The following is a 22,938-nucleotide window of genomic DNA, read 5'->3' on the forward strand; positions in this document are numbered from 1 at the left end:
TGTGGCTTTTCTTTACGCTGCTGCAAATCAGTATTAATGGACGTGGGTAGACAAAAAATATAACCTTTTGAATAGACTATCTTGGTCTCATATTTCAGACCACAGAGCTGTGATGGATAATTTGAAGCTGCAAATCTCTTCTGCCATCCTCTTTGGGTTCATAGGGCAATATCTGTCGTCACAGGAGTATTCTCATTCATGTTAGCAGTTATGCTGAGCTGACCCAGTAGCTCAGAAACACAGAATTAACATGGTCATTTTAGGAAGATACAAATGGGAAATGCCTTGTGATAAACACAGGAAAATGCAGTTTTATTTGACTCTTCCTTTATAGACTATGTAAACAGCTACCTCTTATACAGTAGCTTGCCAAATTAGCTAACTGAATCATGTGTCTTCCAGACATATGAACAAATATGTCCCATTGAAATGAAAAGCAAGTGAAAATAAAAAGTCTTGTTAGCTGCTCTGAAAACCTAAGCGTTCCTATTTAAACTTTCTCCCACAGCTAGTGAGGATGAAGTGGAAAACGCCATTGTGTGTGCTTCACAATTCCCCTTTATGAGGGAAACTAAACAGTTTCTTATGCCTTGAGACATGGAAGAAAAGTGCTTAGCAGTTTTTCAAGGCCCCCTACACATCATGGGTTCACAACTTAACCCTAGTAATGCCACGGCAGTCACAACAGGGACAAAACCAGCCACCCCTGGTTTCGGAATACATGTAGGTGTATGCAAGATTGTACCCCTCTTTTTTCTCTCCCGACACCAGCCTGTCCTCTTCTAAAAACCTGTTCCTTACTCACATCTGTTGGGTGGAGGTCTCTATAAAGCAATCTGGGCAATTGCCCAAGGCAATCTGTAAGGCAATTTTCTGTGAAAAAGTCTCTTTCTTTCTTTTCCCCAGCTTCTGCCTCCCTGTCAGCAACCCTCGAGCCAAGGAGGCTGCCTACTGCCACCCAGGAACTGTGCAGCCCAAGCAATGCACCGCTGCTTCCTCAGTATGCAAACAGTCCCACAAAGGACAGTGTTCTCCCACCATAAGAGCAAAATTCTTGGGAATCACAGGAACGACTCAGGTTAGACCCCCTGCATAAGGCTCAGTTTTCCATGACAACTATCTGGGGAAGTGCTGAGAGCTGCTGGTAACCTCTGAAGATAGCCGGATCCATTGTGCCTTGCAGAATGGGCTCTGAGCTGCTTGCTGTCCTGTTTCCCTGCTCTATTTCTGGCATGAATCAGAGGCTGAAAATAGGGTTGACTTTGCCTTGGAACCACTGAATTGCTCAAGATTGTTACTTACTTTGGTGCTGAAGCTGTACATTACTTTTTTCTTCAATTGTTATTATTCCCAGGAAATACCTTTGCTCCAGGGATAATTCTGAATTTCCTGGGGCATTCAAGGCAATATATTTTTCCTTCTGTTAAACCCTAAGCAGGCATGTGCAGTAATCCCAGGCTGTCCTGGTGAGGTTAATTAATGAAGTTAGGCTTAATTAATGAGTTGGGCTGCCCTGCCCTAAGCAAAGCACCAATACAAGGTGTTTAGCATCCCCATTAATGTTTGTTTATTGATTTATTTATATTATTATTTTATATTTTGTTTTATTTTGTTTTGTTTGTTTGTTTTTCATGAAGAAAGCAAGTCCAGTGATGGCTTAGCAGGATCATAGCAAGCTATGAGTCCGTGACTTGTACATCAAACTTTAATTCCAGGTTAAGTCCACAGCCATACCCTAGAGCTCTTTTAGGTGTTTAGGTGGCAATGACCTGTCCTTTGGACAAATAACACGGTCACAAGTAACTCCTGCCAGGGAGGCTCAGCACTGAGTGGGTATGTCTGAAAGACGGGCTAATCCCTTACTGCCTGAGAAAGTCCTTCCTGAGGAGAGACACAGGGCATGAGCAAAAACAACAGCAAAGCTCCAGTGTGAAAACCCAAGAACCAATGCAGAGGGGCTTGTACCCAAACACAGCGAACGAGACTGAAGGTCCAAAGCACATTACTGGATTTACAGGAAGGTGGCACCTTCCTAGGGACATTATACGTTAAAAGTCACAGTAGGAAGGCTGGCACATTGGCAAAGCCATTAAACCCTGCAGTTTACGGAGCAGATGGCAGGGAAAGCCGAGAGGCTGATACAGGAAATATCTCTTTAGCAGAGCAGTGATAGCTAGACTTACATGTAAATAGGAGTGGGAGACCACTGACTTTTCCATGAAATACCCTTTTCCCTCCCTCCCTATGCTACTTTTGGCTAAGATGGGTCGCCTGAAGGCACATTCTGCTTAACATGCCAGCACATCTTTTGCTCATTTACTATTTTAAGAATATCAGAGATTTCCTAGATTGCTTGTCCCACATTGGGAAATCCGGGCCCTCAGCGGGCGAGCTCCCAAAGTGAGGGATGTCAGATGAGGAAAGTGCCCGTGCAGAGCCAACGGGAACAGGGAGCAGGGCCCAAACAGGCAGCAGTGCCTGGCAGAGCCACCTCCTCCCCTCCATGGGACCTGTCCCTGCTCACTCGCTGCCTGTGTGAGATTTGAGACTCTGGCACTAGCTATTTAGCTGCAGGCAGGCAAAGCTACACTGCTCGTGACAGCTACACCCTGGTAACAGTTCACTGAGAATCTGCAAATGGAGAAATGCCCCTCTTATGTCTGAGGTATGCCCCAGATGGCAAAGGGGGTGTTAAAAATGCCCACCTGAGGGGTGTCAGGAAAAAGAACATGGGGAACAAAGACATACCCTGGAGTGCTGTCCAGTTTATACAACTTTTCAGATGCCCTTCCGTTGGAGCTTCTCCCTTTGTTGTGATTTGTGACACTGAGGTTTTAGTGCAAATTGTTTTCTGCACAGCCCAGCTGCTCTGTTGCTTGAACCTTGCAGTGGTCATAGGAAAAACGTTGGTGGGGCAAATGAAATAGGCCTATTTTGTCATTCCAGTATCACCAAGCAAGTCTCTTTGCGGACACCTGGTGAAGCCTTGCTCACTGGGAAGCTGAGGCAAATTATCTACACTCTCTTTTAATCTTCAGCAGCCCAGAGGATGCCTTAATAGAGCAGTATTAACAAGTAAGATTGTACTTCATGTGACAGCAAATACAATTTTGTCCAAAATCCTGGTAATTTTCCTCTCTCACCCTGCACAGTTCCACACTCTTCCTACTCACCCATTTGAAGAACTAAATTTAAGGTAACTAAAGGAATGTTCTGAACTGACGCCACCGGAACATTCGGCAATAAATCAGTTTTCCTCTGTCATCAAGTCAGGCTGCTGGGTTGTGCTTTACACCAACACTCACGAGCCCCTGGGGGGTTGCTAAGGCCTGAAAAAGGTACTTAATGCAGCAAATTTGTATATACTGTACAATAGGGAACTTACGGGAAGTTTCCATCGAGGTCTGCATTTCCGGCAGAAAAAATCTCAGAGGTCTATTAATTGGCCATGCTGAAAAACATTGATGCAGAGTTTAAGGCAGCAATGTGCTTTAGCTGCCAGTGCTCTGCGCTAATACAAATCCCCATCTAGGATTTGAATTCTGAGCTGTAGATTACGGAAAAGGCTCCAGGGGACACAGCCTGTCTGTGAGAGGCATTCACTCTGCAAATGTAATTGCTTCAAATGAAAGTCCTCCGCATACAACTACATGGCCATGAGAAACCTTGGAGGAGACTCTTAAATATTTCACTGATAAAGTTCAGTCAGTAATGAGGGATTTCTACGTATCCTCTATTCTAAGAAAAAAAAAAAAAAAAAAAGGCATTTTTTTTCTTTCTTTTGTATTAGAAGGTGGTTTGGTTGTTATGGAATGTGATTTCATTCGAAAGGGATGTTCACGCTACTGGTTATGTATCTGGTATGGAGGAAATGAGCGGCCTCATTCTCTTTCTCCTGAAAAATCATTCTGAAAACTACATTATTTCCAAAATGATTCAGTTCCTTCAAGGTAACATACAATGACTTCATAATGGTGCAGTGATTGTAGCCTGCTTCTTCATGGAAAGAAAGGCTACCTAGGTCAGGGAGAAACAGAAATGAAAAGGCATTCGAGGCACAAAATTGGAAAAACATTTCCAAGCTGCCTCGGAGGGAGTAAATGGCTCTCTGCCTTTTGTTTACAGCCAAGGTTTTCAGCACTCCTACCTCAAAGCGCCAGGGTAGCAGGAAGGGTGGGGGCTCGCTTCATTACCCTGGGAAATGGCTTTGGCCCGGACCTCACTTCACAAAAGCCCTCTCGGATTTTGTGGGCCAAGCATGTTGCTGTGCCTAAAAGGGGCTCTAGGGGAGCAACATTTTGCTGCCACTGTTTCCTTTTCCTGGTGCTGCCCTGGCAGAAATGGGATGACCTCGTCTGCCCCAGTGGCTTAGCAAGGCAGGAGATGGAGGACTGAGGCTTTCTGTCTGCTTCCCGTGGGCACGGTCTGCACAAAGGGTCCGTGCTCATCTTGGCAGTGTGTCTCCAGGTGTCTCACTGGTGTCTAATTAGTGTTAATCAATTAACAGATAATTCTGCTTCCTATGCTCTTGTGGAACATATTAAACATCAAGAAAAAGTACCATGTGCAGCAGTAACCTTCTCCAGAGGCTCACTAACTAGAGGGCTTCCCTGAGTTCCCATGCAGGTGCCCGTGCACGTGCAGGTATTACGTTTTTCCAGGGGAGGTGGCATTTCTGGTCCTTGTTCCTATTGATCTCAGTGGCCAAACTCAGTAACTCCAACATGAACAGGATCATTTCCCTGGGATATACCAGAGGTAAATAAGAGCGTGAAGCTCATACAGGCGCATATTTCCTTCGGCATGTTGCCAAGACTAACTGCCAAACTCTTATCAAATCCTTCCTGCCAAAACTTCAAAAAATCATTACATCTAGATGCACAGACTCCACAAGAGATAGGGGTAGCAGCTAGGAAGGAATGTTCTGGCATGATCAATTTCAATTACTTTTTCTGTTTCGCAAAATTTCTAATTAAGTCTGAAAATACTGGGGCACATTTGCTGCCCAGCACATTGGCAGCTGCAACTGATACTCATGTCACTTTGGATTTTATTCTGCATTTAGGACTTTCTGGAATAGAGCAACAGGGAGAAATGATGCTGTTTTTACCACTAAACATCATTGCCTCCCCGGGAATAGCTAAGGAGCAATGCAGCTAAATCTGTCTGGGCTCTTGCTTATCTCCATCCCCTTTCCAGGCACAGCAACAGAGTTTAACACCCTGCTGCTGGCCCAAGTGGTGGGCAATAAGGCATCTGCTCTCCCAGAAAGGGCTCTGCATGGGCTATGGATGGAGCTGCTGGGAGATTTAGCAAGGCCTGGGGGCTGATTCCAGCAAATGACACATGGGGAGGAAAACACAGCGCATGGCAACTCGAGGTGTAGACTGAGGCTATGACAAGGGGTCAAGAAATGAGAAGAAAGGAATGGGAGGGGATCTATTCCCTTCAGAGAGGAGACACTGGGGGACAGGCTGAGCAGAAAGCTCAAGTGAGAGGCAGAACAGAAGCCCCTTTGTAATCTTCTTCCCTGCTCACCTTGGCTTTGTTGTCCATGGTAACAGCCAGCTGCATCCTCTTCCCCATTCTGAATGTGAACATATGATCTGCTTCCTCCTCCTCCTCCTCCTCTTCCTCACTGCCGATGCCAAATCCAGGGCTTGTAGCACAGGGACTCCATTTCTCGCTCACCACCCTTTTGTCCTGGGAAATGAAGCACTTCCATGAGCAAATCCCAGCCCCTCAGCTCACCGGGGTGTTCCCCTTCCCCAAACACACTTGCCCATGAGCAAGGCAGGCCAGTTAAGGAAATGGCAAGCCTTGCCCTGAGGAAGTTTTCTGTGCCCGGCGCTGTGCCGTGACATTCCTATGGAACAAGGGGCTCGTTGTCTGCTCGGCAGCAAAAGCCACAATTACAGAGGGTCTGGAAAATCCTTTGCACTTACAAATCTGACATTTCAGACTAAAATGCCAGAGTTTTAGGAAACAAATGTCACCCTCCTCTCTTTCTGCAGCACTCTGAGTTAGATCAGGAAAGCCTATGTCCTGATGGAGATTGCCTGGGAAGCCAAGTGGATGGCTCCTGAGAGTCGTGCTCACCATCGAGAGGGCTGGGCTATCTTGTCCATAGTGTTCAGTCTGGGTAATTGCATCTTTCAGGTCCTGTATGAGAGAAAAATGTGTGCAACAACGCACCTCCAGAGAAAAGCAAGGGCCAGGGCGTGGTGAAGTGAGCAATGCACTAGCCTGGATCTAACAACCCAGGAGCGCTGACTGCGGAGGAGGAGGGTTGGTTTGGCTCAGCCTTGGACATCCCCCGGGGGTTAATGCAGGACTGGCCTGGTGATTTACCAGCTCCCACACTGCCAGGAGAGGAGGACAAGCTTTGCCAGACACAGATCTGGGGCAGTCAGGAAGGATGCCTGGGACTTGCAGCATTTGACCCAAAGCCTCAGAGCAGCCAAAGGCTATTTGCTTTGCAAGTACAAAGCCTAAGGAGACTGTGTCTTTGCCCGGCCTGCAAGTATCCTCAGATGCACTGGCACTTGTGGAGGTCCTGCTGGAGAGAGAGCTGGCTTGGAGGCAGCACTTACGTTGTGAGCTTTGGTGATGGTAATAGTGAGTCCGTCTTGCTTGGGTCTCCTGGAAGTTACAGCCATTCCCTCCTGCTCAGCTCGCTTTTTGTCCTCTTCTATTTCCTGAAACAGATACGTCTTTATCGTCAGCCTGAACCTGTCCCTCTACAGATGTTGTCCATGTTTCTGTTTAGAATTTCTCCTAAATTCTTCTACCTCCACTTTTGAAAGGGAGTGGACCAACTTGTGTCCCTTCCACATGCCCTTGGAAGGGGTGACAGTGGCTGGGACATATGGAGAGGCTGGGAGACACACCAGGCCTGCAGAAAGGGAGAGCTGTGCACAAAAGCCAGGGTGTCCATGCCAGACTGGGGCCAGGACATTATGTCTTGCCAGGAGAAGGTGGCTGTGATCTGCCTATCTACTAGGCAGCTTCTAGAAGCCAAGTGATGGTAGTTAGGTATGTAACATTTCATATGAAGTGAGGGTTCCTCTCCCTGACTGCTTGTAGCATTCAGTCCTTCCTATAGCTTTCATCAAGGTACCATTTTGTTGCTGTCACCAGAAAAGGTCCAAAATGACTCCTCTGGTATCAAAGGAAATAAATCTTCTAACCAGTCCAGAACTCCACTGAGTCCTTCAGCTCTAGGTCTAAGATACAACAGGCCTTTGCTGGATTCAAGACTACCTGCCCAGCTGGCAAATGTTAATCAGCTCCAAAACCAAGAGGCTTTGTGCACAGGGAAAGAGGTGGGAAAGGTGTGATAGAGACAGAGGTAGCATGAGAAGAAATGCTGATGTAGGAATGGAGACATCAGCAAGCCTGGTTTCTAATTTCAGGAGCCATAGCAAAGGGCAGAGCTTGGCCCACCTGCTCCAAAGAGTATCCTGTGAATAATGTTATCTAACCAAGTTGCTCCTACGCTACTGACTGTTTTCTTCATGCAGAGAGCTGTGAGGACTCCAAAACAGAGGTGGGGAAGATAAAAATCAAGTAGACTTACCTGGTATCTTCGTATGAGCGCTTCATTCTTCTTCCGCAAAGCCAGGATTTTCTTATCAAGTTCAACATCTTTCTGTTCTTTCTTCCTTAGCACGGCATCATCCACTGTGGCATCCTGAAAACAGAAGGAGCAAAGCTTTTCCCAGTCATGGCACCAACAGGAAACAAACCTCATCCTTCTCCTTGGATGGGGGGAAAGCTGAAGGGTCTTTGCCTTTCATTTCTGTCATTAGACCTCCACTCAAAAGGACACTGTGCCTTTTTAGTTGAATTGTTGAATTCTTCCTGACAGAATTGACTCTTTTTTATATATATATTTTTTTTTTTTAACACTTCTGTTTGGCAGTGAGGTAATTGGAGCAAAAATGCGATGGCCCACTTTGATGGCTGGCAGTAGGCTCCAGAGTTAACACAGCACTTATTAAATGAGACCTCTCCCTGCTGCTGGTTCCGGTGCTGCCAGGCACACCCAATGCCCTCCGTCTGCATTCAGCCAGCACCTAGGTTACCGCAGGGAATTGCAAAGCAGATTTCTAAATTCTAGTGACAGCAGCGTCTGGTGGAAATTAATGCTGATGGGTATCAACTCGCTGCAGCAAGCTGATCCATTTCGTCTAGCCTCTGCTTGGTGTTTACAGGAAGAGCAAGGTGGCAGGGCTGAGATCTCCGAGGCACTACAGGTTTATTTTTAATCAGTGTTTTTGTGCTCTCCTTATCAGCATGGCATCTGCGTGCCTCTCCTCTGCTCACACGCAGCTGGGTGAGACAAAGTGAGACCGGTGAGGGGAGGAGAGAAAACCCTAGGTTTATGGGCAGGCACCGGGCAGCCTGCCTTCCTTGCTGTTTGGACCTGTGCAGGAAATCTGTCGTGGGATCACTGCAGCAAATCTGCAGCCCACCTGCACCAGGAAAAAAAAAAAAAAAAAAAAAAAAAAGAAAAGATGGGGAAAGCTGGGAGAAAGCTGGGCCCCGTCTCCAACCCCAGCCTCGGAAACCTCTGAGCCCAGCCCCTGTGCTCTCACCTGGGCTCCTCACACAAGGAGCCCCCTTCGGGGGTGGGCACAGCACCTCTGGGGAAGTAGATTTAATAAAAATGGAGAAGTGAGGACACAGCAGGAGGTAAAGAAGAAGAAGACCCTTCTGGAGGGGGAGGAGAGGGGGTCTGGCTGAGCGGGGACCCTGGAGGGGCTGCTGCCAGTGGGGGGCCCTGGCGCTGCCTGAAAGGGCCAGGGCTGGGGAGCAAAAATACAGGGGGAGAGGTGCTGGGAGGGGAGCAGGATGTTTTTTAAAGCCTGAATCCGGCATTAATAGATGGTTAATTGGCAAAGAAAACCAATTGAAATTTCTTGAATCACTAAAGCATTTTTGCCCATGACGCATTAGCGACTCATGCTTTTTGCCAAAGCCCTCCCTGTCCCTGTTGGCTTCCTAATTCCTCACCAAAATAACAAGCCCTTTAGGACAATTATCAGTTTCCCCATTTTCACAGGACCTCATCACTGCAAGTATTTCTGCTGCCCTCCCTTCTCCCAGGCCCAACAGCTCCCAGCTGTGCCCATCCCAAGGGCAAAACCCCCAAACCATCCTCCACGGCTTGCTCCATAGCATTTGAGTGCCATTTTGCAGATGAATTTTACATATATATATTTATGCTGCCTATATATATATATATATATTTATTTATTTATTTATTTATTTATTTATTTTTACTTCTTTTTTTTAACTCTACCTGCAGCTATGGACAAAAACGTTCTCCCTAGTAACCCTGTCAGCCCCACTGGTGAAAGCCAGAGCAGCAAAGCCTGGGAAGAGTTTCTGCACAGGCTGGAGGGGTTTTTCCTTCATTAATCATGACATAGCAGGTGTGACCTCCTTCAGGGAAGGATACGTCAGGGTCTAGCCACGGCAGCTGGGGACACAGGATCTGGGTCTGACAGCCGCCGTGCCCGGGGTCCAGCCTAGAGCCGTAGCCAGCGGGCTCGTGAGTCCCTTTTCCTGGGAAGGGAGGGTTTATCCTGCATTCCTGCTTTTTGCCTGGTTCTAATTAGGTCACCAGAGGAAAAAGTGGAGCGGTGGGTATCCAGAGAAGGTGCTGTCAAACAAAGTTTTTCTTAAACTGAGCAAACACACAGTGAGAAGCACGATGCTTGAAAGGAAAGAGTAAAACCACAAAGCTGTAGCCCAGGGGAGGGAAAGCCTTTGACTCTGCTCCATGTTCCCAGCTAGGTTTGTGCACCTCATCCAGCGACTTACAGGGCTCCAGCCTCCTGAAGCTGTGCTTGCAGTGTGCCTGTACATCAAATGAGGCTGGATTTAGGCTCTGTGAACCTGACCCTTGATTTTTTGTGTCTCTTACAGTGGAGTTGTTAGCATTTTACCAGGATGGGAAATGCCCAGGAATATCCTGCCTGTTTGAGAGAGCAGGATTTTGGATAAACTGGATGAATTACTGTCTTACAAGGTTTTTGGCTAACCAGGAGATGGACAGAAGTAGGAAGAGGGGCACGTTTGATCCACCAGCCCTTTGGTAGTGGCCGTGCTGTGGTTTTGTCCTGTATTGGTGCAGAACCTGGGCCATGCTAATGCAGAAAATAACTTTAGATAGCACGTGGGAATTCAGCCAGGGGTTAGCATCGCTGCTCTTCCAACAGTGTCACGGGGCTCCTGGGAACCAGGGCTGCAAATCATCTGCTGTTGTACATGGTCAACGCTCGCTTTCAAAGGAAGGGATCTCCAGCTGCTGAATCACTGCACATCCCTGCAATGCAAGGTATTCCTTTCAAGGGCTCTACATGAAAAAAAAACAAAACAGAGCTAATGACATTTCAGCTCTGATCAAGCAGACCTGTGCTTGATCTGGACCATCACTGCAAAGAATAGGGTGATGGAGGGGGCAGAAATCTCCCCCAGAAAAATGTTCTTTGGAGAGAGGTCGACAACGTGGTATCATCACGGAGCAGGAGGTGGGCTGGATGTGGATGTTGTCAGAGACCAGAGAGGATAAGGGCAGGAAAACCAGTCTGCACAAGCACATCTTCAGTCATATCCCCACAGAGAGGCATTTCATTGGTGCTGATGTAGCAGCCCTCGCCAAGGGCGGCTCTGCCAGGACACAGGAACACATTCACGTTCAGGTGGAACAATCGGGACATTTAAACCACTCCCCCATGTTCTTCTGGTGGACAATGGGATTTTGTCAAGGTCTACAGAGAATGAAAGGCGCTTTCCCATCGCCATCCATCATCCAGGTATGTGACAGGTGAGTCGATTGTATACGTGGGTGGATACAGTTTCGTGGCCATTTTGCAAGCTTGATTAAAGCTGAATTCAGTGTTTACCTGAACAGAAGCTATTCTGTGAGCTCTAAATTGGCAGGTTCGGCATTTGCCGGGTGCTGGGGTGTTGGCTGCTTGAGGGTGGGATCAAAGCGGTGCATGCCCTCAAACACACCCCTTTCATCTTCAAATCGCTTTGAACAAAGACTGACGGAGCCGCCCGCTCGGGCAGAATTCAGAAACTCCTGCAGAGACTGTACTCGCACTCTTCTCTTTTAGCAGGCAAAAGATGGAGAAGTCCTGCCAGGCCGTTCTGCCTCCCTGCACGTTTGTCAGCATTTTGCGTCGCCACACAGCTACTGTGGGGGGAAGGGGGTCTTTCTATTTCCAGCTGGAAACAAATCACTCAGAGGGAAGTTTTGCTGGTATTCACAGCTTCACCTCCACATTATTAATGAAGCCATTTGGGTACTTCTGCGTGATGTTTCAGCGAGTGCTGGGGAGCTGCGGATGCCCCTTCCTCATAGCCCCTGGGGCCACCAAGCATCCCACGGGGCACAGAGGCGCCGAGCAGCGTTTTGAGCCCACGCAGCGGCTCGCAGGGGCTCACCCATTGTGCAAGGCAGCCAAGTCAGCATTTGCTGGCCAGCCACCGCGCCGAGCCGGCCAACGGCCGGGGGGATGTGTCCACCTCTCACCGCAGGAACGAAGCTGCCACCCCAGCCCCTGCTGAAGCTGGTGCTTGGGATGAGAAGTGGCCACGCTGTGCCCTTCCCAGAATAAAGCTCTTCCGGGGAAGCCAGGTGCCCGTATGTCACGGCGATGGGCGAGTTATAAATGGCTTTGGCAGAACGACCGTGCGATGGCTTTGAATCAGAAAGCAGCCGAGCCCGGTTCCTCCTCAATAGCGAGGCAGAGCTGCAGAAAGGGAGGCCTGCTTCTATCCCCAATAAAATGTCACGGAAGGAGAAATGGAGAGCAAGTGCCTTCGCACTTCAATTACATGCCGACATCTCACTCTGCCGTGCCCCTGCACCCCGGTGGCACACACACGCACACAGTGCAGCTCATCAGGGGCTGAGGGGTGTCTTGCTCAGGGCTGTGTCTGCATGCAGTGTTTTCCTGCATACCTCTCCGACCATCTGCCTCTCCAGTGAGAGCCCTCGGAGGCAGCACGGGTGGGAAAGAGCGAGGGACAGGAGGTTGGGGGGAGGGACGGGAAGAGAGGAGCGGGGGCTCAAGCTAACACTCTTCTGCACGAGCAAACGCATCCGCTCTTTTTAAGAGATATTCTCTGCCCTTGACAGCTGCGGCTGAAACCCTTGCTGGGATGGGCGACATCCAGCCCTCCCCGGCTGGGTGCTCTCTGTTCCAGTCTCCCACCCACCCAGGAGCACATTGTCCTGAGCCTGCCACCGCAACCTGCGACATGCGAGCCCCGGCACCCAAAATCCTCCCCCCCCCAACATACCCCCCCTCCTCCATGACGCAGCAGGGTTCGTTTACTCTCTGTAGGCAAGGAATAAAAAAATAATAAATAAATAAAAAACAACAAAGCCACAAGCACCAAAAGGCCACCCTGAGCGCGAGTCGTTCCGTGGTCTTTTTAGGCGAGAGCCCCCGCTGCCCCATGCCCCCCCGGGACCCCAAAGGCAGCACTCACAGCTCGGTGCATGTCGGACGTCGGCAGCAAAGCCCGGCGGATTCCAGCGCAGAGCTAAAAGAGGAGAGCCATCAGACGGCCTTTCTCAGCACTGGTTGCACAGCATACAAGATCATGTTTTGATTACAAAAGCCTCGCCTGGGCTCCCAGCCAAGAGCACTGGCTGCCTAATATACCAAGCGCAGACAGGGTTTTGAGTGCCTGTGTCCTCCTCTCCGATCTCACTCTCTTTTTAAAAGAAACACTCCCCCTTTTCCCCCCTCCTGACTCCTTTTAACTTCCTGATGCCACAAGCCCTTGTTCAAAGTGGAGAAAGCTAGCGAACAATGAAAAATGGATCAGGCAAACAGCTTGACTTCGCTTCGTGGCCATTCATGGGGTCGTGTTATTTGTTATGCATGGCTAGCTGCACGCCTGGCGGGGAATTGTGAAAATATCTGGGGTCCTGAATGTCTTGTCAGTGCGAGTATGTGCATGAGCCTTCATGGGAAAACAAGTGCCAGACTTGTCTTTTTCTCTTTATTTTCATTATTCTCTGGGAATTATTTCCCTGCGTTAAAAAGGCACCTTTCGTTCAGGGAGGGAGGAGAAGCGATGCTGTGGGCTGTATGCTGTCAGGTTGGCACTGTGAGTGGCAAAAAGCGCAGCTAAGGGAGAGGGTCCCTTGGTAAGCCCCCACTGAAACTGCCAAAAGGACCCCATAAGAGTCACAGAGAGGCTTTCCGAAACAGGCAGCGTTTATCTTCTTTGTCTTGGGTTGCTGCACTCAAGCCCTTATCTCAGCACCTTGTCCCATCCTATGTGCTATGCCCACCCTCATTGCAGACAGGTGCCTTTTTCCTCACCCTCCGAGAGACCCAGACCCTACAAGAGATGAACAGGAGCTGGAAGCACACACGGGGATATTTTGTTGCCCAAGGACTTTCCCCCACCCTAAACTTCATGAGAATCCTGTTTTGTTTACATGTCATAGCATTAAAAAAGGAGTTGCTCTGCTGCAGGTACCTATCCCCTCTAATGCTTCTGAGCAGGTCAACCACTCACAAAATCCAGAAAGCTCAACCCCAGATCTGACATGGTTAAAAGGAAGCTTTCAAAAGACTTTGAAGAACTTTGAACCCAGCCCCTCCTCTGCACTTAACTCTAACTACTGGAGATCAGGGCTACTAAAGGAGGGGAAAGCATGGCTTAGCTAAAGTGCTTTGAGGGAAAGACTGACCCATATTAATTAGTAGCTTCTCCAATGATGAAAGGGACTTGAAGCCATTTCCCAGGCAATGCCTCTGGATGCAGGCTTGAGGAAGGAAATGAAGACTCTCATGTGGATGGAAGCTTGGGAGAAAGACACAAGAGCCTTGCTAGAGCCCAAGTGCCCAGCAAGAGGTTTGTGATAGAGAAGCCTGTGCAGGTGTGGAGCCATGCAAAGACCTTCCTCGCCCTGGGAACCCACCTGAGCCAGAGGGAACTGGAAGGATGCTGCTGCCTTGGGTTTCCAGGGGAGTATAGTCTCTTGTGAGGGTGGAGCCCATTTTTAGTTGGGCTGGGGGCCAGAGGGACAGGGTCGGCCCTGGAAGATGCTGCTGGGCTGACTCAGGGAGGCAATGCTCATGGAAACACTTTCTTCCAGTGCCAGTGCCATATCCTGCTTGTACGGTGGACATGTTTCTGAGCTCAAGGAATCTGCACACACCAACAACCAGCTCCAGATTAACACAAAGACCCACTCGATTATCCCAAATATTGAGGCCAGGTTGTATGCACAGTGCAGGGTAAATGCCACGTGCAGTGGGGTCTGTTGTGCTACCCCTGGATCCAAGCTGTCAAAGCTTGCGCTGAGCACTCACAAGCAGTTCCTACAGATTTCACAGCCACGGCATCCCAGGTCCCTGCTCTCATGGATCGTGCAGCCAAGCTCTTCCAGTGGTGAGCAGTGCCATGAGCAGGCACAGAGTGTCCCAAAATACCCTTGCCTTTGCTAATGACTCTGGCAAGCTGCACTTTCCTCCAGGGCAGCGTCCACTGCCCTCAACACAGACAGCTGATGTTTCTCAGCTGTCCTTCACCCTGTCTGAGTGGCATAAATGAAAGGCATCTACTTCTGCATCATCATCTGAGACAGATGAAATGATGTTTTAATGCTGTGGACACAGAAACCCAAGGGCAAAAGGGGCCAGTTAAGGGAGCAACATCTGCAGCTTCAGCAGTGGGGCAGAACAGGCTGGTCTGGGGACCTGTTGGTGCTCTTGGTACTCTCACAGGATAGAAAGCAGGACCTTATAAATATGCTGAGATTTGTGGGGTTATATGCATGCACATATGTTTGCTTATACACGGTGTCATGGCCAGGAAGGGCTGCAATAACACCAGAGCTGCCCTCACCTTGAGGGCTTTCTCTGAACTGTCAAAAACTCTGCTCTTATGTGGGTGTTATAGCTGGGTACAGTGCTGCCTTCCCATGGGATCTGTGCCTACATCAGGATAAGGGTGATCTTCAGGACCACCACTCCAGCCCTGGGGAGCACTGAAACCCAGAGGTCGAAGGAGAGGAGCCAGAGATGGTCCCAGTCTGCTGTTCCAGTGAGAGGGATGTGCTGGGTACGAGACATTTTGGTGGTCCTGCAGGACCTCAGGACAGACCAGAACTTGTTCACATGAGCACCCTCACCTTGGTGGCTGAAGCACATCAGTACTGCTCTCTCAGGCAGTTGGTGGCAGCTATTTCCCAGCATATATCAACTTGACAAAATACTTCAGACAGCACGTGTGTTACATCCGTGTGTGACAGTATGACATTTGGAGAAAACAGCCTAATTACTCACACAGGAATTTGTCCACCACCCCCAAGGTAATCCCTTTATTGTTCTAAAATAGCCAGAAGATCTCTAATAAGCAGGATGGCCTGTTTCTGAGTTGTTTATCATGCTCTGTCCTCTGCGGGCTGGCTTGTGGCACTCTGAGGCCTGCTCGACACAGAAGCCATGGGGCGTACCCTGTGCAAGTACCCCAGGTTGGCTCTGTGCTTTCCTCTTTATGGCAGGGGGAACGTATCAGCTGTTGCTAACTATCAGCACCCCCCGAGGGAGCAGTCCCTGTGCTGGACAGAAGTTTGCTTTCAGAAAAGCCTGAAAGCCGGAGAAACCAAGAGGACGTGAGGAAATTTTTGCCATGGATGTGTGACGTGGGCTTGGCTGACCTCCCATAAGCAGAGCCTCCAGCTGCCCACTCAGAGGCCCCAGTCTCCACTCTGGGCAAAGTTTGCTGGAGATTTTCTGGGGCAAATGAAGGATATCAGAGCAAAGACCTGTCCATTTTGTGCTCACAGGTGTGAAATAATCCCTTTATCTAGCTGTGTGCTGCAGTTTCTTCCTGACCTGTTTCAGCACAAAGAACCATCTCTGACAGCAGCCCACAATCGCCCTGCTCCAGGACAACATTCATCAGCTTGCAGACTGTATTGCTCCACATTTTGACAGCAAGTCTGTTTGTCTCTTCTCCATCTCTCTGCCTTACACAAAGGCTGAAGGAAAGAATTTGATTCCTCAATAAACCTGAACCTGACTGCCCAAGAAGTATTCCTGGCATCCCTTTATCAGACCTGCCATCAGTAGAAATGACCTTGGCTTTAAACCCTACTTCCTTTTTCTTTTCTGCTCCTTGAAACTCCTCCAAAGCCACTCAGTCCCATGCCGATGCTTCTCCCAAGGGCACTGCGCCCATCTTCACCTTGGCTACCTTCCATTTTTTGCACGACCACCATTTAGTCAACAGATGGCACTCGGTAACTGCTGGGAGAAGCAGTTAGCTGTGCTTGGCAGCCTGCTGCCAAAAAGCCAACCGTAGAAGGCATTTAATTCCTGGCTTCTCTGGGAGGCTGCTCTTATATCGTGTATCGGGACTGCAGATAAGCTGCATGGCCCAGTTTTGGAGGTGCTCCTCCTCAGCAGAACTAGCAGCCCCTCTCCAGGCCTGTCGGATGCAGGGAGGCATGGGAACATGCAGATTATTAAAGAAGAGGTTGATGGCAGCCTGGAGGCATCTCTTGTATCAGCCACAGAGCAAACTTCCCTGCAATAAGCAAACTCCTCCTTTGCCTGCTTTCCTTCCCCCTCTTCTCTGGTCCTTTGGCCAGCTGCAACTGCAGGATAAAAAGGAGTCTGAGGCGTTTCCTCAAGCCAGACAGAAGAAAGGTCAGCATATTCCCTAGACTGGGAGGCGGGATGAGACAGAAACTTTAAACAGGCTTCATTTGGAGAGACTCACAGGGATCAAAGGACTGCCAGGACATTCATTTTGAAATACATCAATATACAATGAAACTGAAAACTACTGAAGCTAGTTAAAGGATGTAAGAGCAGTTTTCACATAGCCCTGGCAGTCATACCACAGAAACCTGTCAAAATGTGCAAAGCAACTCTGCTCCCGTTGGAGGATGAGTTTGTCCCCTCTTTTTTCCCTCCCTGCACATCACCCCAGCCTACAGGTTGTTGCCACACAACCTGTGGGTAAGATTTGTGCCTACCCGTGTTCAATGCCTCCTTGAATAACTCACGATCTCACAACCTCACTTGACATTTTCCACTCCTGAAAAACTTGTCATTCTGTTGTGGGGCCTCTGAAGTAGTTGTAAGCTGAACAAAGACCAAGAGGATCTGCCCTCTTCCCACTTCCAGACATGTACAGCAGGGCCAAAAGCAGGTTTGCTGACCCCATTCACTACCCCAGCCTCCAGATGTAGGACACAAAATCCAGCCTTGGGAAGGGTGCCAGGATGTGGAAAGTGGCCAGGACAGCCAGTCAAGCAGGTTCTTTTCATCTTTTATGAAAATGCAGTCCATGGGGAAGGCATGGAGAGCTGCAGACAGCGACTGGCTCGCCCAGGGTGAAAGCTGTCATCAGCAGGGGGCCAAGGGTGGTTCCCCATTTCTGCACATGGCTTCAGCCCAGATCTAGGAGGAGGGCATGGTCAGCCCAGTGGCCTGTAGGTTGTGGTGTGCAAGGTGCAAATGAGCAAGGCAAGAGCCAGCTTGACATGGTTGCGTGCGCCTGGTGAGCTATAAAGGGTCCAACTTATTTAACACAGAACCTTGAGGCTACAACAGCAGCAACAGGGACCCACTTCCAATCTAATGCAGCAAGAAAGAAGTTGCAAATTCAGCTCCCATCCCAACCAAGCTCAATTAAAACCTAACAAACCATTTCACTTCCCTTTACCAGCAGAACTCAAAAGCAAACTCTAGAGACCAACCTTAATTCCAGGGTCTAAACTGGACTGAAGACTCTTCGTGGACTCCAGCGACATCACATCACACTGATGCTGCATGGGTTCAGGATGGGCTTAGCAGAGAGACGGGCTTTTCTTGCGCAGGGTTAAGGTGTGGAGCTGATTTGGAGAACGAGCCCAGAGAAAGTGCAAGGACCAACCTGAAAGAGGCACAAAGACACCTGTGAAGGGAGGAGATGAAAAGGGGAAGCCAAGGTGACAATTAAATATTAAAGGACCAGTTCAACAATAATTAATCCTAGGGTGGAGAGAAAGGGTGGAGGTACATGAAGCAGTTGCATACACTTGGTGTTCTATGTCTGGCTGGCCAAGTACTGCACTCAAGTGTCACAAAACTCTGAAAAATGCAAATAACCCATGCTGCAGAAGGATGGAAATCGTGATCCAAGAGGGCAAATTAAAACCCAGCTGGAGACGTTGGTCTTTCTTCCAGCTATGGTCAGAATTTGAACCTTGTTGGCCTTGATTCTCCCCTTGCACAAGCTGAAGGGCCTCAGCTTTGGCTTTCTTTCTGGGAAAGAAAAAGAAAAGAAAAGAAAAAGAAAAGAAAGAAAAGAAAAGAAAAGAAAAGAAAAGAAAAGAAAAGAAAAGAAAAGAAAAGAAAAGAAAAGAAAGAAAAGAAAAGAAAAGAAAAGAGAAGAAAAGAGAAGAAAAGAGAAGAAAAAGAGAAGAAAAGAGAAGAAAAGAGAAGAAAAGAGAAGAAAAGAGAAGAAAAGAGAAGAGAAGAGAAGAGAAGAGAAGAGAAGAGAAGAGAAGAGAAGAGAAGAGAAGAGAAAGAAGAGAAGAGAAGAGAAGAGAAGAGAAGAGAAGAGAAGAGAAGAGAAGAGAAGAGAAGAGAAGAGAAGAGAAGAGAAGAGAAGGGAAGGGGAAGGGAAGGGAAGGGAAGGGAAGGGAAGGGAAGGGAAGGGAAGGGAAGGGAAGGGAAGGGAAGGGAAGGGAAGGGAAGGGAAGGGAGGAAGGGAAGGGAAGGGAAGGGGAAGGGAAGGGAAGGGAAGGGAAGGGAAGGGAAGGGAAGGGAAGGGAAGGGAAGGGAAGGGAAGGGAAGGGAAGGGAAGGAAGGGAAGGGAAGGGAAGGGAAGGGAAGGGAAGGGAAGGGAAGGGAAGGGAAGGGAAGGGAAGGGAAGGGAAGGGAAGGGAAGGGAAGGGAAGGGAAGGGAAGGGAAGGGAAGGGAAGGGAAGGGAAGGGAAGGGAAGGGAAGGGAAGGGAAGGGAAGGGAAGGAAGGGGAAGGGAAGGGAAGGGAAGGGAAGGGAAGGGAAGGGAAGGGAAGGGAAGGGAAGGGAAGGGAAGGGAAGGGAAGGGAAGGGAAGGGAAGGGAAGAGAAAAGAGAAGAGAAGAGAAGAGAAGAGAAGAGAAGAGAGAGAAGAGAAGAGAAGAGAAGAGAAGAGAAGAGAAGAGAAGAGAAGAAAAGAAAAGAAAAGAAAAGAAAAGAAAAGAAAAGAAAAGAAAAGAAAAGAAAAGAAAAGAAAAGAAAAGATGCTTTTTTGTTTCTGCCCCCCAGCCTTTCCATCTCTAGTGTCTGTATGTGTGACTTGACAGTGAAGTATGGCTTGCCTGCACCCATGATGCCCCCCACCTGTCCCTCTCACTGTTTGTATCCATTAAAGACATCAGGACCATCAGATGAAGGTAGCAGGAGCCAAATTCAAAACCACCAAAGCTTTTTTTCATATCTGTGGAACACCTTGCTGAGGGACACATGTAGGCAGAAGGTTTTCCCAGGTCCGAAAGGAGACCAAACAGATATTTGGAACACAGTTCTGTGGAGGTTTCCTAACTGGACACATCATACCACACTCAGAGAACCCCCTGCAAAATATTTGGGGAACCATCATATGTGCTTGCCCTGTACTTACTTTTCTCTGAACATCCATTTCTGGTCCCTAGGTTGGTGAGGAGGACCTTGTTTAGGAGCCTGGTTGTTCTTGTGGTCCTTCTGACACTGTCCCTACAGTGTGATGGAGCAGGGCTGGGGACACACCACAGCCCAAGCACTCAGGACTAGGGTTGCCTAAAATAAGGGGGCTTAGAATTGTGTTTGTAAAAAGAAAAAAGATCCATTTCTTTTCTTCCTGGGATATTGCATTTTCTTCAGTCTCTTGAGAAGGAATTTGTTAATTTTGGCCAATTTCCTCTCCAAATGTCAACTGGTGGTTCCCTGGATGACTCTGAATCCCTGGCACTGGTGCCATGTGGACAGAAGAGCTTGGTTCTTGCTGAATCCTACTGGTCCTGTGGGGATGAGACTGACACGGGCAGGGATCAGCAGTTTACAGCCAGGTCTTCTAGCTTGAGCTTCCTTCCCATCACAGGGGACCATGCAGGAGCCAGACTAGCTGGAATCATGCTAGATCCAGCCATAAAGCCACTACTTGTGGTCTGAGTAGGGTTAGGGCTGTTACTGTGAAGTCAAAAGGGGCAAATTCACACCTGAATGCAGGATGAAGGCTGGGATCATGGTTAGTTCCCTGGTTGTGATGGCCCTGAGCACATGGTGGGTCTGGGCTGATGTTGGCTGCCGTCCATGTTATACCAATGAAGGCTCAGAGGACTAAGGAAATTACTGCTGCCAGCAGCACTAAGTATCTTACGGGAGGAAAGTTAACATGGCTCAGCTCTGATCAATATTTACAGCAATGATCGGGAACAGGGCTTGCAGCTCAGCCCCATGAGGATGGGATGGATCCATCCTTCATTGGGATGTGCCAGCCCTACGTAGGCAGGATGAGATCCTTCTGGCAGAGAGGAAAGTCTCGCTAGTGCTACCTTAAACTGCCAGGATTAGGGATGTGCCTCAGAGTAGCTCTTCTGTCCTTCATTATACCTGCTCCTAATCCCAACTGCAGCTTTGATCACCAACTTCACAGCAGGCCAGAAACCTGCCAGAGCCACCAAACGGGTTTTAGGGAAACCATCCTGCTAGGAAACCACCCCAGGAGGCTGTGCAGGAGCCAACATGGCCCCCCATAGTCCCGGAGCCAGCCAGAAGAGACTCACCAACCCCATTATCTGCCCACACCTAGACCCCTCGTCTCTCTTCTTTCCTAACTAACCTGACAAAACCCAAACTTTTACCCCAGAACAGTCATCCTGAGTGAAGAGTTCAGTCCTCTACATGGAGACTCAAGGCTGTCAGTGCTCACTGGCCCAGCGTTAACCATGGCACAAAGGTAATGTTAGGGTTGTGCATTGGCCACAAGGATCGAGAGTGAAGAGAATGATTTATCAAGGGTTAGAGCAAGGTCCATGGGGTTCCTAGAGCAAGAAGGCAAACTGAAGAGGGAGGGTTTGCCAGCAATTTGTACAGGGAGTGTGAAGGCTTGGGGTTACAGCTAGGATTTGGTTTGGAGGACCAGAATGGTGAAGCGCACCAAGAAGCTGGCTCAGTAGAGGCAAAGAGCAAATAACTCAGCCTGCTGTGGTCTCCAAGCCATGATCTGGGCTGAGGCAGCAACTGAAGGTTGAGCTTTAGCCCTTCAAGTCCAGCAATGCTGGGGAGGGAGGTGGAGCTGAGAGGGATGAGTCTCCTACACCATCACCAAGAAGTGGGTTTAGGTGGCTGGGATGATGCAAAAAGTAAGGGTTACATATGAGAGCAGCACAAAGGGCTTTAAAGCAAGAGGAAAAAGCCAAGTTTATAGCCCAATGCTGCCATGTTGGGGCAGCTGGTGAGTCTCTGACCATAGGGTGATAAGGGGTACCCAAGGAAGTTAAAGGAGGTGCCATTGCTGTTGGGCTGAATGCATTGTGGTTGTCAAACATCAGAGAGAAAAGGGCTTTTACTACAGACTCACAGCATAACATCACTTATCGGTGGAATTTAAGCACATCCTTAGCAAGCCTGAAATATTCATATTTTGCAGGCCCTGCAACAAAGCTTAGATTCACCAAGACAAAAAATGAAATAAAAAGCCCTTCCCATGTTAAAACTTCCTAGCCAAAACCACTGGTCTGATTTGCTGATTCATCTAATTTCTTTTTCTTGGCATAGACAGAGTCATACAGGCTGTGAATTTCTCTTGCTCATAAATCTGTTAGCACTGCCTTAGCAAACCCAAATGAGGATGGGGAGAGCAGGAACCCCTTAAACATGCCTTGCCACAACAGAAAGAGCAATATGGTCTCCTCTTTACAGAGCTGGAACAGGAGGGCAGACAGTTAAATACTCCCTGGAGCTCTCAGCCAAACTTTCCTTATTGAAAAATTAGATTAGCAAGGCTGAGAGTCTCCTGGTAACTGATACCTCGTCTGTGCTTGCCGAGTGGTGATAACACAAGTCGTATCAGCCACAAAACCACGGGAACTGGCAGTGCTTGTTACCTCTTGTGAGCAACACTGCTAATGAAGCAGGGAGCTCCGGGCAGAAGGGGCCTTCAGGTCAGGTGAGAGATGCCAGAGATGTGTGTTGGGAAAAAGCACGCTGCTGGCTTCAGACATGGCTTTGTGGAGATATTTTGAATGCCCTTTCATCTGCTGATGCAGAAGGGCTGTAGGCAAAGCAGGGGGCTTAAGTCTCTAACAATACTACAGGTAGTTGGAGATTTTCTTAAAATAAGATTTCTATTTTTACCAATTCCAGAAATGTCAGTTCAGGAAAACAGACTTTTTTTTTTTTCATGTGACCAGCTGACTGCAGTCAATCTCCTGCTTTGAAAAATCAGTATTCTGAAATCTTGGAGCTGTTCCCCTTTCTGTGTTTTCGAATCATAGCGTCCAGTTCCACAGACAGCAAAAATGTGCTCGTCTCTCACCTGGGTGTTACTCAGCATCAATCAAAATCCCCCTTTTGCACAAAGCTGTGTCACTGCACAGCTTAGAGGCCCAAGGTATTGTCAACAAATGGTGCCTCACGGTGTTCCCTTTGCCATATTTATTATCGATCCATCCTTCTGAAAAGAAAATTTAATGTCTGAGGCCCACTGACCTGAAGTACTTCCCTTTAAGCAACAATTTACCTTCATTGAGCCGGGAGCAAATACAATATGAGAAAAGCAAGGTGTGCAGAGATGCAACAGATACAGCAGAAAAATTGCGACATACTCCCTTCTCTGTCAGGATGGACGGTGGGAGGGTGAGTCTTAGCCATGTCCTGCTCCCTCCCACATCTTCTTACCAAGAGGGGTGCAACTCTCACCTGAGTGT

At 48.6% G+C, this 22,938-nt stretch overlaps 1 protein-coding gene across 2 annotated transcripts in view; it reads right to left on the reverse strand.

Moving 5' to 3' along the window:
- The window catches only part of CCDC9B (coiled-coil domain containing 9B), a 49,643-nt gene extending 36,987 nt beyond the window's left edge, over positions 1-12,656 (reverse strand). The window contains exons 1-5 of one of the 2 annotated variants that reach the window (XM_084287351.1): positions 12,517-12,656; positions 7,580-7,693; positions 6,594-6,698; positions 6,100-6,162; positions 5,539-5,703 (exon numbers count right to left, since the gene is read on the reverse strand). In XM_084287351.1, coding sequence (XP_084143477.1) covers positions 5,539-5,703; positions 6,100-6,162; positions 6,594-6,698; positions 7,580-7,693; positions 12,517-12,528 — 459 coding nt within the window. In that variant the 5' untranslated portion in view covers positions 12,529-12,656. The remainder of the gene's footprint in view (positions 1-5,538; positions 5,704-6,099; positions 6,163-6,593; positions 6,699-7,579; positions 7,694-12,516) is intronic. The other variant, XM_084287352.1, reaches the window with a different exon arrangement.
- Between the last annotated feature and the right edge of the window lie 10,282 nt (positions 12,657-22,938).

Source organism: Netta rufina, assembly GCF_964035555.1.
Source record: "Netta rufina genome assembly, chromosome: 5".
Lineage (NCBI taxonomy): Eukaryota > Metazoa > Chordata > Aves > Anseriformes > Anatidae > Netta > Netta rufina.